The sequence below is a fragment of the Bombus pyrosoma genome, linkage group LG2 (genome assembly GCF_014825855.1).
Source record: "Bombus pyrosoma isolate SC7728 linkage group LG2, ASM1482585v1, whole genome shotgun sequence".
NCBI lineage: Eukaryota > Metazoa > Arthropoda > Insecta > Hymenoptera > Apidae > Bombus > Bombus pyrosoma.
In genome coordinates, this window is record NC_057771.1 from 4,319,916 (window position 1) to 4,337,377 (window position 17,462).

A 17,462-nucleotide genomic window follows, 5' to 3' on the forward strand; every position below is an offset into this window, starting at 1 on the left:
AACGCCACGTATTGGTCGTCGGATAAGTAACTGCTTATTGGAAAAACTCCCTTCTAGAGGAGGGAAAACAACGACTTTAGTATTTTAAAATAACCTGACTTACCTACAATCAGTTAATCGTTATTGTATATGAAACATTGTTAGATGGCACTAATACACCAAAACCACGACATTGTCAATGATCGGTGCCCGTAATACGACATCTCGCGATTGCTCTAATGCAACACTGCTTGCACGAGTCGTGTTAGGATCGTGGGTGGATAATGTTCGGGCAGTGAGCATGTTATTTAATCCTATTCTAAAAGTGCTAAAAGTACGACGATGAGAGTGGTGTTCAGTGGCTTATTCGTTGAATATTCCTTACATAATCCATAAACATTGGTTTGTTGGCATAAACGTATTCTTATAATTTACGTTGTATAACAGATTTAGAATCGCTCAATTAATACTCGCAGCTATATTCAACTCCTACACACGATAAGCCCGCGTGGCACAAATTAACAGTGAAACCAAATGTTCCTTATCCATAATTTTTCTGTGTTTTATATTCGTTTCTAAGCTCATAATCATAGTAATTGCACACAGGCGTCTATAATACATGTTAGGACTTTCTGAAGACTTGTACAGGCGAAGGAATCTGTTATTATTCTAAATTCATGTTTCAAAGGTAAGATACGATTCCTTACCTGATTTAATTATTACTTTCTAATTGTTAATTACTTCCCATTCGCACGACACGTCATAAGAAACTTACAAAATATGGTAGCTGGTACAACATAGGTAAACTTTATCTATGTAAATTGCTTAATTCGAAGCAGTCATGCGTACATCGATTTAATTTCTAATTTTTCTTTCTTTCATATTTTGTAAGAACTAGTCAGGGCAGATGCAAGATTATGTAATAGTTACCAGGCATTTAACGTGAATATTTTAAAAGAAACTAGAGGATGGTAATACAATATATAAATTTTAAAAGATGTTATCACTATCAACTCGTCAAATCGTCAAACTCCTAATCAAAGAAAAATGCAAAGAATAATATTTTTTCGCGAATTTTAAGGATAATGTGGACACTGCATAATGCTGCAGCATGTTCTTGAAATAGGACACCAAATGATCGATTACTTTATACCAATAGACCTTTCCCTGCTCTAATTCGTGTCGGTTGTATACGATACGATGATACGAAACCGCACGAATTTTAGTTACATGACAGAAAATATCAACAAATATAATACACGATCGCTGAATGTCAAAATTTCACGTTCTTCGTATGTTGGTAATATTTATGTGAAAATATTGTGGAAAAATATTAACTCATTAAAAGATCATATATGTTTTATCTCTCTTTAAAGTAATGTTAATCTTACAGGTATGTGATAAGAAACAAAAAGCGCATTTTGTAAAAAAAAGATAAGAGTGATATTGAGAAGATAAATACATTTAAATATATGTGTCTAAAAACATTGTTGATAATGCAATGTTTATTTAATCACTAATGATGAAGGATACGTACATAAGTATTTCGTGTTAAATATCAAGCCTTCATCATATAATTATTTATTACACAAAAAATATTGCTTTTGTTAAAAGACGACATTTGCAAAAGAAGTTATTGCAAAAAAATTTCAATTAAAACCAAACGAACATTAATTAAATAGGAAAATTTGAGATTGTAATTGTAATAACGGTATAACTTCTTTAACCCACTATAGAATAAACCTAATAACCTTTGTTTCTATTATAACGCGTCATTGAAGCTAGATGTTTCCTTCACACGATTTCTTTTTTTTATTATTATTAAAATCTAGTCGAATTACTCTGTGAAAAGGAAGATAGAAACTGCCTTTCCTTCGGGGTGTAAAATTCCGTTCAAATTAGTCAGCATAATTTTTTTACTCAGATTCTTTATTAATTAATTTAACAATAGAACAATTTTCTTTTAATACAATTGATTTCGTAATGACACACAAGTGTGAAACGGTGTAAGACAAATATAAACACATCTCGGTTAATTGATAATTTCATATCTTATTTCTTGTGTATATACATGTACAATACTTAATGTTCCATTTAATTGTATTTTTAATATTTACGCTACGTTTTCTACGCTAGTGTAGGTTCTTACTTATCTAATAATTTAAAATAATAACCATCTGAAAACTGATCAACATTTTTCATCTTAAATTGTACGTAGGTTTCAATTGCGGCTTTTATTTTTATATGACTTGAGTCAATTCTAAAATATTAAAAATAGATTATATTTATACTATCTTAATATAGCGACTAGAGATAAGAATATGCCAAGGAGTGCAATACAATAAATGTAAGAAATGTAAACCGAAAGTTCGTCCAAAGCCGAAAGGCGCGGACTAAAAATAAATAATAATAATAATAATACTATCTTAATAACTTATAAAAATAATTTTAATATTTTTGTGATATATAGTAATGAAGGTAGAATAATTTTAGTATTGGTAAAATTTAGAAAAAAAAGAATTATTGCAATAGCTTTAAAATTATAACTGTTTACTTTCTCAAACAATTCAAAACTCTATGAGTTGTACACTCATTTTGTACTAACGAAGAAAATTCATACCGAGCAAATACACTTGTGAACGAATCTGTTACGAACTGAAATAGTTCCATTAAAACGAATAATCCAACGCAATGAATCTTTGTATTACAAGGTCGATATTCTTCAAGTGACTAGTTTTCAGCATGATATAGTTGATACATCTAGAACTTACAACAAAATTTTTCATACAAATAAAATATAAAATTTGTTGTATATCAAAATTAATTGCGTAGTCACATTGAAAAAAGATATTAGAATAAGTTTTTTTACGCAAGCTTGAAATACAATATTTAATTAAAACTTATAAAATAATGAACAAAGTTATAGCTGTATAAACATTGCTATTAGATTCTACTTTTAATAAATATTTGTACATCATCAACTGATTTTCTACAAATATTGCAGCTAGTGCATTATAAACTCCAATGAATTTCCGGCTTTTGAATGGAGATCTTAAAATGTTAATAAACCACGTTAGTGCTGGTATTGTAGTCAAGTATGTATGATCCCGTTTGTTAAACGGGATAGATTCTCACATACTATACAGTTAAGCGGAGCAATTTGAAAACTGAAATACATATAATATTTATTGTTCATTGTGTATTCTTAACTACAACACGTGAATACTACATTAGTAGTGATAGTACATTATATTTTATTTATTAACAATATTTTATAATTTTATAATAGATTTATAATTTCGTAAATATATATATATATAATTTTACAACTTTCCATCTGCTACAAAATCACTATAACCATCGGCTAGATTTTGTTCTTTTTTGACAAATGACAAAGGCAGAATAGGATAAACAATTAAAAGTATGTGTAATGTAAATATACTTTACTGCTGCTATCCATATATGTACATATTTCCTTATAAGTGAAATTGGACGAAGTTTGATTTTTTCGTACAGGAATTTTACGAAGACATGAGATAAGTTAAATCAACAGGATGGTTCGTCACGGTAGCGAAAGGTCCTTGCATTCCCCGCAATCGATGCATGCAGATTATTCAGCTCATGTAAACAACACCAATGAATCACCCTCGATGGACTTAGCATCGTCAGAATCAGCAACATGTACTGACAACAATAGCAGCACGCTCAAGGTCAATGCCGATAACAGCGTGGTTTACACAACAGGAAGTGCACCGAGTACCGTTCCGTCACCCTCGGTATCTTCGATATCCTCTTCGTTGGATTCTCGGATTCCACGTCCCTCGCCGACAGGTCTACGTCGTTCGGTTAGCATGCGCATGCGCGGTGAGCGAGTTTCACCGAATCATCCACCACCACCACCCAGTACCGCGGTCACCGCGGGTCTGAGTAGGTCTTATCAACAGTGTCGTCGCTTTAACCTCCTGCACCACCAGCAACACCATCATCTGGACCATCGCACTTTTCCCGTCATCACGGAGAATGGAACCGAATCACCCCGACAACGATCTCTCGTAAGTATTTTAATCTTGCTTGTCAACCGATATTAGCCATCTTTCATGTATATTCTATGTAAAAATTGCTCAAAGTGGTTTTCTTACATCCTTCTGCAATATTACGCCGTATCCTTCGTTCGATGCAGATCGCAGATGCGTGCTGACAATTGCGTCTTATTGACTATATCCAGACTGCATTCTGTTTTCGTGTGATTTATAATGCAATTATTAAAACACAAAAGGTATTGAAAGGTATAGATTGGTAGTGGAGAAAGGGTATATGGATGATACGTGCCTTATCAGTGTATATTAAACGCGGTATAAACGAAACTGTTTTTTGCAAGTGCTAAAGAACTTATTGTCAACCATCGGTACACTTTTGTAGGCAATAATGATGGTAAACTATCGTTTTATTGTTAATAAAATGGTTGAGGTATAAAACAAGTACGTGTACGTAAATTTTTTTTCTTTGTTTCTTGTTCAAATTGTAATAAGCGTGTAACTATTTATGATTGTAATAATATTTTATGCATTACAAATAACTGTGGCAGATATGGAACAGAAAAAAATATATAAATTATAGTAGTAATATTTATTCCAGTAATATATACTGGATATATATATATATATATATTCCCGGAAATATTTATTCCAGTTATGATTTTAGTTAATAATTTCAGTAATTTATGGACTTCATAAGAATATAGCTACAGCACATATGCTGTATCGAAGCTTTGCTTTATTTTTAAGTTTAATACAGTATAATAAAATTTCCATTGCGCAACTAATGCGTTATCCTTTAGTTGAGTCATTAAATAACATAGAATAACGAATAAATTCGAATCGCTCAAACGATGGAGTAAATATAGGCAACTTGCCAAATTCAATTCCCTTTGATGTCTTTTATATAAAGCCCTTTCGATTCATTCGCTGCAATTGAAAAGTTCATTTATTATTGAATAAACAACTTTCCACTTTCTCTGGCCTGAATAAATAAGAAATATTTGCGAAGGATCGTATAAACGTGTAACGACCTCCATTATAAGCCGCTTTCCTTCGTAGAAACAGACACAAAAGCAAGAGGGACGGCGTGTATGCATGAAAAGATACCTGGTGCTTACCTAGACAAAATTTGAAATATCAATTGCATCTAAATTCAAGTAGATTCAAGATAGCCAACAAAATATGGAGACAGTCTGACCTTTCTGTAAGCAATGCGCCGGCGCACATAAAACCTCTCCATTGCTCCTAGATCGTAGTGCTGCAAGATCGTGCTCGGTATTTATCAACGCTTTAATCCCAATAGGCGTTATGTTGATTTAACTCTCTCATTCTTAACACTAGCTTCAAGCCTCATTCACGGCATGGTCTGTGAATACTATATACATAATATCAACTTTAATGGAAAACTATCTATAGATTCTGGTGTTGACTGTAATCATCGTCTAGAGTCTAAATTAAGTTATTAAACATTCAGTAAATGTATATCTACCCATTATCGTATTGATGTCGCATTGATATCGTATTATCGTATTGATAAACTTTAGATTTACTTCGTTTTCTTATATATATAATATGATATAATATAATACAAATGCGTTACATATATCTTATGTATGTTATCGTTTGCATAATGTGCATAATACTATTTAGTAGTCTGCATAACATTACTCTAATATTAACTGCTCAGTCGAGCGAAAGGGTACAACACTTCTTTCTTCGGACATCGAAGTAGTGAGAAAAATAAAAAACCAAGATATATTCCGATTATCGATACCTGCGGTATAACAGAAATTGGCGCAATTGTCCGCCAGTGTTGATCTAGCAGCTAATTCAATTTTTGATATTGATAATATACAGTTGTTTATTTAAATTGATATTTAATAAACAATAAAAGACCAGCGTTGATATACATTATAGGGAAAATTTCATTTGCCATTAAATTTTCTATTATTTCCTATGTGTTTTATGAAGGGTATTTTCCAATTGATAAAAAAATTTGAGTTAAATAATACCTATGTATATATCGTACTGATACAAAGATGCATTTTTTGTTAATTTGTTCTAAAAGTTCAGACTCTTTTTGTTAGAAAAAATATGCCGTCTTTTTCGTAGACTACTAAAAATTAATTTATCTTAAGAAACCGTAGTTGCAATTTATAATTATATTTCCATAACTATTTCTAAAATGTACAATAATTTCAACAGACTTTATACTATCAATTTTATTTCTCACCTCAGTATAGGTAATAAAGACGATAGAATATTATGTGATAATCTTTTCCTTTTTAGAAAGCATGCTCAGAATAAGATATCTTTTACACTCTGACTTACGAGTTTACTTTAGTCCACTTGTCACGAAAAGATAAAATCTTTTCTTGCAACAACGAAAACTAAATTTGTGTGATACATTGTTCATTACAAAGTAAGAGCGCGTTTAAGTTTATTTATAATTGACACATTTATCAAGCGTAATCTATTATTGAAAAGTATGTAATTTATAAAATATTTTAGCCACTTTTATTTGAAGACTGTTCTCGTGCAGATTCGACAAGCTTCTCGCCTTTAAGGAAGACTTTCCTATCTTTCTGCTCAATGGGGTGTTTGATTTTGCCTCACTTTCAAACCAGACTTCCTAAGTTCCTAGTCAGAGAGCAAGAAAGCTTCTCCTTAAGTCTAAGGTAAATTACCCTTAGGTCAACCAGATATAAAAGCGATGAACTCTTCTTTACGTTTAATCTTTCGAATGCAACCTTAATGTAAACGTGGAATTATTTACTGATTATGAGTGACTGATGTTACGAGATGAATTTTCTTCTTTTATATTTAACAGTAATGCGATTGTGAAAAATAAATGGGAACATTTGAAAATCTTATTTAAAAACCTTGTAAATTAGAAATTACTTAAAATGGAAATCAGACGTGGTAAAAATGACTTTGTTTAACCATTCACAACACTAATTTGCTTGTTAACGTTATTTACTAACTTTTCCAAAACTAATTGTAGTTTTCTATGTATCAATAACCCTTCTTTAGAATGTATTAGTCGAACTATGTGTTCAGCCTTCTTCGGATTCGTATTTCAACTTTATGAACAATATATATTGTATACAATGTATTCAACATTTATCCTTATCTTTTTTTTTATTTCTGTGAGAAATTTATAAAATCTCAAGATAATCTTCCAAACTTGTTGCGTAAAAAATGTAGAAACGGAATTATGGTAATTTGTAACTCTCGACATCATATTAACTTCATTTCACACATTTTGAAATACTCTGTGTAACGAAATATATCTATGATCTTTATTACGTTGATAAAAGATATTTAACTATTTACCATAATAATGATTCCTTTCTAGTATTCCTTTTCTTATTTAATACAGTGTAATACGAAGAAAAAATACAATTTTAGCTACGAAGAGATACTAGATTGAAGAAACGCTAGTCAAGATGGATATAATCTTGTAAATCATAAATATAAAAAGAAAATAATAATCCTAAGGGATTTGTAACTTATCTTTTGTAAGAAAATACATTTTGTGTAGTTGACTTAACCTGGTTCGCATGATTTAAATTCCGATAAGATAACGTTCTTTGATATAATGCTTATGCTTTCAATTAATCCAACAGATAGTAACGAAATTATTTATAAAATGACCAGTGTAATATGGGATAATAATTCTGACGAAAAAATTAACCCTTTAAGGACGAATTTTATTACATAAATAAAATTTATAAAATTATACCAAGATCTATTTTTCGGAAGAAACTTTCACTTTTTTTTAGTAGATTAAATGTATAGAATACAACTACCTAATATTACGAAGGTTCGGTTTCAATAAAAGTGGGCCTTAAGGGGTTAAATTACTCGAAATTAATGAAACTATCGTCTCGTTTTTTTTATTCTGCAGAGCCTTTCATTGACCCCGGCGAGGCCGCGACCTGGACACGCGGCCTCCGGAGGATCAAGCACTGGAATTGCCGATGACAGCGATGCAGAAAGCGTAAAAAGTTACGGAAGTGCCTGCAGTACCGCAAGCGCCTGTGACCATGCTACATTTGCTCTCAACGGTACCACGTGGTCAGGTAGATCACGAAAATACGTTGTTCATTGTTCAAACCATACCGGGGACAATGAACAATACCTTACGCCTACTCAAAGAGCAGCTAGACAAGTTAGAAAATTTCAGGTAAAAACTAACATTCTTTCTTTTTTAGAATGTTCTTCGTTGGAATTTTTACTTAACACTTTATAGCAATAATTAACCCATTCGTAATGATATCAATCTCAAACCGCAGACGGTAAGAGAATGTAATGCGTCTAGAGCCTCTAGTTAAGACATGAACTCGCTTCATATTTCTTGTATATTTCTTTTAAACTCCTATCAAATTGTTTGACTGTAAAATATAACAAAACATTACGAGAAATTTTCTATGCAAAAAATATAATGCTTTTATGAAATTAGATACGTTCTTCGTATCATATTATTTGTAATTTTTTTCATTTTAACAGTTTAATTAACATTTTAAGTACTTCGTGGAGACGGTCAATATGTTTTTACTACATATATCAATATGTACCGATGTGTAATTCGATATGTAAGTTGTTAAGCTAAAAAAAGGTGCCTTTTTATACTTTATCATGGTAGTCAAGTATTTTTATCCTTTGGTTAAATAAATAAAATAAATGTCACCTCGTAATATTAATAATATGATGAATATAGCATCTTCGCCGTATCATTTATCATTTATCATCGTAATAAGAACAAGAACATCTATTTTGAATAATGTACATCATTATAAAAATCATATTATTCAGGCTTTGTTAAAAGAAGCGCGAAAGGAGATTGAAGAGAAAGACCAGGAGATATTTCGACTAACGAAGGAAGTAGTGGAATTAAGATTATACAAAGCTTCTCTGAATAGCCCAGATGAAAGAACGGATAGTAGCGATGCTCTCACTGTACGAGAGAACAATCCTTTTTCACCTGAATCGCCAAGCAAGGATTTACCGGACGAAGGTACACTACAAAAGGTCGCAAGTCCAGAAACTCCAGAAAAATGTGCCCCCTCTGATCTACCTTCCTCTCTTGCGGATTCGGGTCACTTTGAAGACGGATCCGTCCATTCGAAAGATTCTGTATATATACCAGAGGTGCAACCAGAAAGTACACATGTTACTGCAACGCCTAATACAGTTCCCGAAAATAGTACTTCCGATACGTTTGTAAGATCCGCTGCAGAAATACCAGAAAGAGATGAAGTGAGACGCAAGTTGGTGAATCTTTATGAAAGTAGAATTGAAGAAATGCATCGTAGACATGTTGATGAACTTCAAGAACTCAAGCAAAAACACAACGACAAGGTATATATCTCAAATAAAATAGTCATATTGTTGAATATTTATAATTGAATAAAAAATAAACAAAATGAATGATTCGTATTTAGTCTAGTTTAGTCAAAGAAGTCTAGTTTATAAGAACATTGAACGGTTAATAAAATGTAGAACAGTAATGATAATGATTTTATATTTTTATGTATAGTAAAGATCATAACTAAATCAATAATCACAAAATTTTTAATATATAACATATCTTTAACGTCATATAAAAGACGTTGCAAAACATCTTTGTACACGTATTGATTCACAATACCATTAATTCGGTGCAATGAGCTAACACCTTCGTGTTTTATTGCCCGCTTTACATGAACACAGCACTGAGAAATTCGATCGGTGCAGATGCTATAGTATCGCTAAATATTTGGAAAATTATTGATTATTTAAATACACAAATATTAATATAATTTAATTTCTTTTTACTTATGCACCATCGATATCTTAATATGAAACTTTTGTATAGTTCTGAAGTGTTTATGATATAAAATAATAAATGTTTTTTAAAAGTAAAAATTCTAAGTAGACTTCTAAATTAGAAATTTATTAGTCTTAATGTTACATGATAAGTAAAATGCCAGAATTACAGTAAAAATAGAAATAAATTGTTTACGTAAGACTGCATTAACAAACAACATACATTAATACAATATGTATTTTAAAAATTGGTATAATGAATTGCTTTATATTACAGGTGGAAAGTTTATTGAATCAATTGGCTGAAGTTAATACACGTTACTGCGAAGTGAGGCCTTCTGTTGATACTGCAGAAGCTCGTGCTCGTGAATTAGAAGCGGAACTAGAAACCGTGAAAACAGAACTTTCTGAACAAAAGGCTTTGTTAAACGAACAAGAAGAAAGAAATAAACAAATGTACCTGAGAATGTATGCCAAAGGGCAGGAAGCTGCACGCCTAGAACAAGCTGATCAGGTGCGTTGCACGTTGATCATTACATTGAATCTATAAACATGAAACAAAATTTAATAATATACTAACTGTATTATTTTTTTAGAAGATAACAAAACAATGTCTGTAATATTCAATATCTTGATACAAAGTTTTAATGCTTTTAATTTTTTAGTATTTTTTAGTATTTTATGTTTACTATTTTTAGTATTTTTTAAACGCATAAGTAAAAACTAAAAGTTGATATTTATTACAGATATATGAACATGCGCATCAAACACCACCAAAAGTTACTGTTGCAGAGCTACTTCAACAATTAACAATTACACAAGCAGAATTAGAAAATATCAAGGTAAATATTTTTGCTTTAGTTACGATGTTTACTTTCATGCAGGGAGTTCCTCTCACTAGTTAACTCAAAAGCACCGCCGATCACATCGCACATCAACATTCCCGTTTTCACTTTACGATTACATGTACACACAGCTATACAGCCGTGTCTACTTCGACACAGAGGCGATATTGACTTCTAATATATGTATATACATTTGTACATTATATATATACGTATACTGACACGATGTTACCGCTGTGATGTGATTGCTGGTGCCGTCTTTGAGTTAACTAGTAAAAGGATCGCCTTATATATAGTTAATACTTATGATAGTAATATACACAGTGCACATTAAAAGTGAAAGAATAAAATTCTTTATGCCTGACATCATTTATAATTGAAGCTTTATCTTTATTGCTATATAAAATATGTAGCATGAACTTCATTTTAACACATATTAAAATTTGTTATAACTTGTATAATAACACTAAATTATACTATTAATATGGGAACAATGTATTTATAATAATAAGCAATATTCAATATAATTATTATTTATTATACTAAAGATAATTTTGAATTTTGAATTTAAAACATCTGTATTATCGGATTTAAAATATTTTATACATATATTGTTTAATGATATCATTTATTTGTTGATTTTATCAATTTCTTTTTCTTTTTGCACTCACAACCAGCATTATTTAATTATTTTAGCTATCTTTTTCACATGTAAACTCTAAAAACATAGAAACTCTAAAAACATTCAATAGGATGTTTTATACTCCTTTGTAGTACAACAACAATTTAAAATTGTATACGGTGCCATTTGTTATTTTATATTTTTCACACTGTCTACATAAGTTTGAAATCCATTCACAGAGAAATTTAAAAAATTACATCTTTTTAATACTTTTAAATAATGCATAATAATTCAATATAAATAAAAAAGATACAATTTAGGAATCAGTGTTGTTTGCGCATCACTTTCTGTGCATCTCTGTCATTCACAATTCTCTTGTACTAATGATGTGCCACTTTTTTTGGTCGCCGCTCACACTCCAGGACACAAGCTACTCGCCTGAACCTCACATTTCAGCCGATCGTAGCCAAAGTTTATTAAGTGCTCAGGAGGCTGTTTCTCTCTGGGTCCTTGGCACACGTAAGGTCTGTATTTTTGCTGAATCGCCACGTGATGCAATTCTCATCCACTGTTTTTTAAGCATTAATGTTGTATTTGTTCATGTACAAATGCACAAACAAATGAATATTTCTTTCTTTTCTATTTTTGCCCTTTTGAGGTTTTTTTGCAAGATGATGGATTCTTATAATATCAAATGTTTATTAGTAGAATATCTTCATTTCTCTCTTTAGCAAGAAACAAAATAAAATTGTTAATTTTGAAAATTTTACTATTTGAATAAACCTTTCACTGTTATTTATTCATTTCCACTTTATATTTTGTTCTAATATTATTGTTAATGTCTTCCTGAATATTATCATTAATTTTGTAGTAACACCACATAATTATTATTCAGAACATGTATACCCAAAAAGATTTTTTTATATATTTGTATATATCGTGTTTCAATTTATTTTTATACATAATTTATTTTATTACATCTTGAGCGATTTTTTTATCAAGCTGTATATATATCCTAATTTCCACAAGCATGAAATTAAATATAAAATAAATGTGTAAGCATAATATTAAATAGTTTATATGAATGCATATATTTTTATTTTTATTTTTCTAAAAAAGTAGTGCATAATTCATAGTTGTATTAAGTGTAATTAGTATGTCAGTTACATATAATAGAAACTTATATAATACTAATATCAATTTTAGTCAATATATTAAGTATTTTTTTATAATAACTTTTATATATGATCAACAATCATATTGTTTATTAAAAATAGCTTAGCCGTATAATAACTAATATTTATAGGTACCTGCTTTTTGCTTACAGAAAAAAAACTTATAAAAAATATAAATAAAAAGTAGAAATTATTCTGAATTTGTAAAGAGATTTTATCATTTTGATAATTATTAAAAACAAAAGCTTATTAGCTTTTAAACTACAATAGTGGCAAGAATTGGTTTCACGTGCTTTCATTTATAAGTTATACATATTAGGAACATATATTTATGAGAGAATGTATTTACAATTGAAATGCTTCGCCACAGCGATTGCATGCGAATTGTTATTGTTAAGCACAAATGTAGGTGGTTCCTGTTATTATGCAGTATTATTAGGTCAATACAGATTATTTTGTGCACTTGAAAGAAACAGCCTCTTATTATCCTTCAGTTAATGTAAGTTGCACGTGCTTAAGCATCACATGCTTGTACCATTTCATACAAATCACGTCACTATAACCATGTCAGATTCTGAAAAAAAGACAACTTTACATAATATACATGTACATACATGTCTACATACATATATATATTTTAATATAGTTTTTCATTCAATATGTATTTATAGCTTTCAATAACTTACATTTATTGTTTTATATATATATATAATTAATCGCTCATTTTTCATTCTTTTGACACCATACCTGAATCTAATATTTACAGTACACAACCAAGGAATGTATCAAATTTCAAACAGCACATAAGTTAATCTGTAAAGAAAAAGTTATTAACAATATTATTAGCAAATATAATTTTTTCAACAGGCAATGTATCGACGTATCATAGAAGCGCGAAATAATCAAGGTGCCCTTGATCCAGAGATCACATTGCAGTTCCTAAAATCGGCGATTTACTATTTCTTAACGGATAAAGAAAATCATCATGGGCATCTGAACGCAATTGAAAGCATTCTAGGATTCACAGAAGTTGAAAAGCACAATATTGATAAAATATATCGATCAATAAGAAAGTAATATTTATAACATCTTAATTATTAAAATTTAATGCATACAGATCTAGGATTTCCGGACAATTCGTTTATTCTTAGAAAATGCCAAATGAAAAATATGTAAACAGGTATGAATTATCTTTGACTTACATTTTGTTTGAAATCAGTCTATATAAACTACGAGTTACATATTTGCATTAGTAAAATAGCATATAATATTGTTGTGCAGTCACGAACAAAAATATTGGCATACTGTTTAAAACAGTATACATTTTTTTAAATTGGATCAAATGATTTGATTTTTTTAACGATGTTAGAAGGTTAGTCGACAGTTGGTCGGAATATAGTAAAGGTCATTTTTTACGACTTCTTTATCTGGGCCTGTAATAAAAATTTTAACAGCACATTTTAAAGAGTTATGTCAGCTATATACTTGCTAAAAATTTTATCGAAATCGGTCGATGTAAAAACAAACAACAGGTATCGAAAGATGAACAAAAATGTAGATTTATTATCGTTACGAAAACTGTGTTTCATCATTTTTAACCTTTATAGCTTACAGCAACGGATTTCGACGAAATTTTCATCATATATATATAACTAACATAAATCAACAAAGTATACTTTTTAAATTTTTATTACTGGCTCAGATAAAAAAGTTGTAAAAAATGACCTTTACTATTTGCTTCGTGATTTCGACCAACTGTCGATCAACCTTCTAACTTCTCAAAGCAAGTAAGTCGATTGGTTCAATTTTAAAAAAGTTATTTTGCTTTAAAGGCTGTGCCAATACTTTTGTTTGTGACCTTATATATTTTTATAACTGATGACGTGAAATTTTATTTTGCCTGAAATCAGGTATAAAACCGGTATAAAAATTTTTCTTTTCTTTTTTTTTTCAAATTAATTCATTTAATAAATAAGAAAGTCATTATACAGTTACCTTCACCGATTTTATTTATTTCGCATAAATTATTTAACAGTTAATTGTATTATAAATTTCTTAAATTGATAATATGAAGAATTGTTTCTTGCTATATCCAGGAAATGATAACTTACAATGATAAGAATATTTTTTATATCATGTTTTGTGACTTTCTAATTTTACGTAACATGAAGATTCAATGGAATACAATTTCATGAACATACAGTGAGTATCACTTAACATTAAACAATTTGATATTTATTATATTTTTGCATATAAATTTGTTTTTATTATATTATGACTAAAATAATTTACACATAAATACTTTAACATATTTTTATTCAATATATAGCAATTGCAAACATTCTCTCTCTCTTTCTTTCTCTAATTACGTTTTAAATAACAAAACTTTCCATTTTATATAAATGTAACTTACTAAGTTATTTTCTACAACAAAAACGAAATAGATTTTGTATTATGTTCTCCTAAATTTAGAATTAACTTATTGTATGTAGATCTTCAATTTGATTAATTCAGTCACTAAAATTGTTACAGCGACATAAACATATGTTTAAAAATTTTCTGAATAATGAAAATGATTAATAAATGATAAATATTTATTTTAAATGTATAAAATATTATGAAAATATTTGTTTGGTATGTTTATAAATTAAACATATCAACAAAATATAGTAACATTGTGCAAAGTGCTTAACATATGTTATAAGGCTTATAACATAAGCTATCAAGAGTAATTCTTCTGTTTAGCGTTATTAGTTTGGTATTTAATTGATTCAGATAAACATGTATTAAAAATGAAAAGTGATATAAAATGTATATACATATATGTATAAATGTATGAAGTACAGAGTACAGTAAATGATTTAATCCTTTGCATTGCACTTGAAATTATTGGTTGACAATACATTAGCTAATATATTACATAGTAATAACTAATAATCACAATTCTCACCATAAAAAATATTAAAAAGTTTTTATAAACTTATAACGTGCATTACATTATGTAACATATTGTACAAATTATACTATCACATTCAGTATTATTACATGTTTGATATATTAAATGTATGTTTTATAAAATACACTTTATGTAATATACATATATGTTTGATGTGTTAACTTTATTTATCAATAATACAACCAATGCAAAAGATTAAATATATTTACGTATCTATGGTAAAGGGAAAGAATTTATCAATTCTACTGTGGAAAGTAGAAAGCATTATGTATTTGTATAATTTATCATGGCATAAATATTATATTGAATTAATTGTACAGAATGTGAATTAATGTTGCAAGATTATTTAAATTCTTCAACATATATCTAATTGTTATTAAGGAGAATATAGTATATATAAATATTTAATTATATCATTAAGAATATGGCGTCCAGATAAAGAAACAATTTGGAGACTGAGGGATATATCTTGCCTTTTTATCTGTCTGATTACGTCGAGTTAGGTAGATAAGAGAGAGTATTATAGTGCAATGGTGTAACTATTTATGGATGTCACATGTGAATATTAAAAGAAGCACATTTCTTATATATCTGTTATAATTCTATTTCACATGTTTTGAAATGATTGACTATATATACCATTAGATTAAAACCAAAGATAAATTTAAATAGTAAAAAATTATTAAACATAAATTGCAGATTACAAAAAAAAATCATATATGCTTTGCTATATTGCTGTCAAGTATCCTAATATTAATTAGGTAATAGAGTTCCAAAAAATTAACCTTATGCATCAAGTTTTATTACTATTTCATAATAGTATTACTGTATGAGGATACTGGAAAATAAGCTTATTCTCATATAATAAGCTGATGTGTTTATAATAATGTCAGTCATTCAATAATACAACAAGTTTTAGTATAATATATTCCAGAAAGTAAAAGTTATATAAGTGTTTCATACGGAAATGTTTGCACTTTTGTATCATTTGAGTTAGAACTATTACAAATAAATTATTTATTATCATAATTAAGTTTAATAGGTACTTGCAATAAAAATTTATATTACCAATTTTTTACTTAAATTAATTTAAAAGATTTAAAAGATTAAATTAATGTACTAATATAGTTTTCCAATACCCTGAGTATTTCAATTTTATAGATATATGTTAAAGGTAAATGATAAAAAAATAAAATATAACGATTAGGTAAATATCAAATTTTGATTTCCATTTCAGAAAATATATTTAGAATATGTTTGTAATAAAAGTGTGAACGTTTTGCTTTAGTTATCCTTATTATTTGAAGTTGAAGAGTCTAATATGTTTCATGCATATCATAAAAAAAAAATAAAATTTGAAATTGAAAGAGAAATGTGTGACAAAATTAGTTTTAAACGATGTGTTCACATCTCTAAGTAGTATCTTCTCTAAAAGATATGCAGAACTATAACTATGAAGTTCCTTTCTCATTATTTAAAATTAAGCATGTGCGCACTTAAAAGTCAAGATATTCAATGAAGTTCCAGTTTCCATATTAATTTATTTACTCATAATTTCTGTAAAAAAATAGCATAAATAAATAAGTCATATATAAAAAATAATACATAGGATCATGTACTGATACAACAAGGCCTTTTGTATTTTCACATTCTATACTATCACTACTACGGTTTTCACAAATCTGATCTGATAATTATTTGAAGAACTAAATGTTAAGCTAAAACCAATGCCTTAGTTATCCATGGCGTAGATTGTATGTGAAATATTATGTTATCTTCTTTATGGAAACATGAATGTGTCGAAATATTCTACTCATGTATTAACGCACTGGTGACGATATAGTAGTCATTAATAAAGTCTATAAAATTCTAATTTACTAGTGTATATCTACTTGTTATAACCTTTCCTTATTATAATACGAAGTATTACGTTACCGATACTTAATTTGAAACAAGTTTCGTAATAAAATTAATAATTGAATAACTTTATACAATTTATAAAATTCTGTTTCTAATATTTTTATAAAATATTAATAT

At 28.8% G+C, this 17,462-nt stretch overlaps 1 protein-coding gene across 5 annotated transcripts; it reads left to right on the forward strand.

The window, feature by feature from the left end:
* The first annotated feature begins 36 nt into the window (after nt 1-36).
* LOC122577771 lies at nt 37-17,298 on the forward strand. Of its 5 annotated transcripts, none has more exons than XM_043749324.1 (8): nt 200-667; nt 3,496-4,031; nt 7,927-8,205; nt 8,835-9,380; nt 10,105-10,341; nt 10,574-10,669; nt 11,717-11,818; nt 13,337-17,298. In XM_043749324.1, the coding sequence occupies exons 2-8, from the start codon at nt 3,534-3,536 to the stop codon at nt 13,544-13,546; spliced, it is 1,968 nt and encodes a 655-aa protein (XP_043605259.1). In that variant the 5' UTR covers nt 200-667; nt 3,496-3,533; the 3' UTR covers nt 13,547-17,298. The 5 variants fall into 5 exon arrangements, with proteins under 5 accessions (XP_043605263.1, XP_043605259.1, XP_043605261.1 ...); XM_043749326.1 differs by having other exon boundaries at nt 200-381; XM_043749325.1 differs by lacking the exon at nt 200-667 and adding an exon at nt 3,269-3,400.
* The last annotated feature ends 164 nt before the right edge of the window (nt 17,299-17,462 follow it).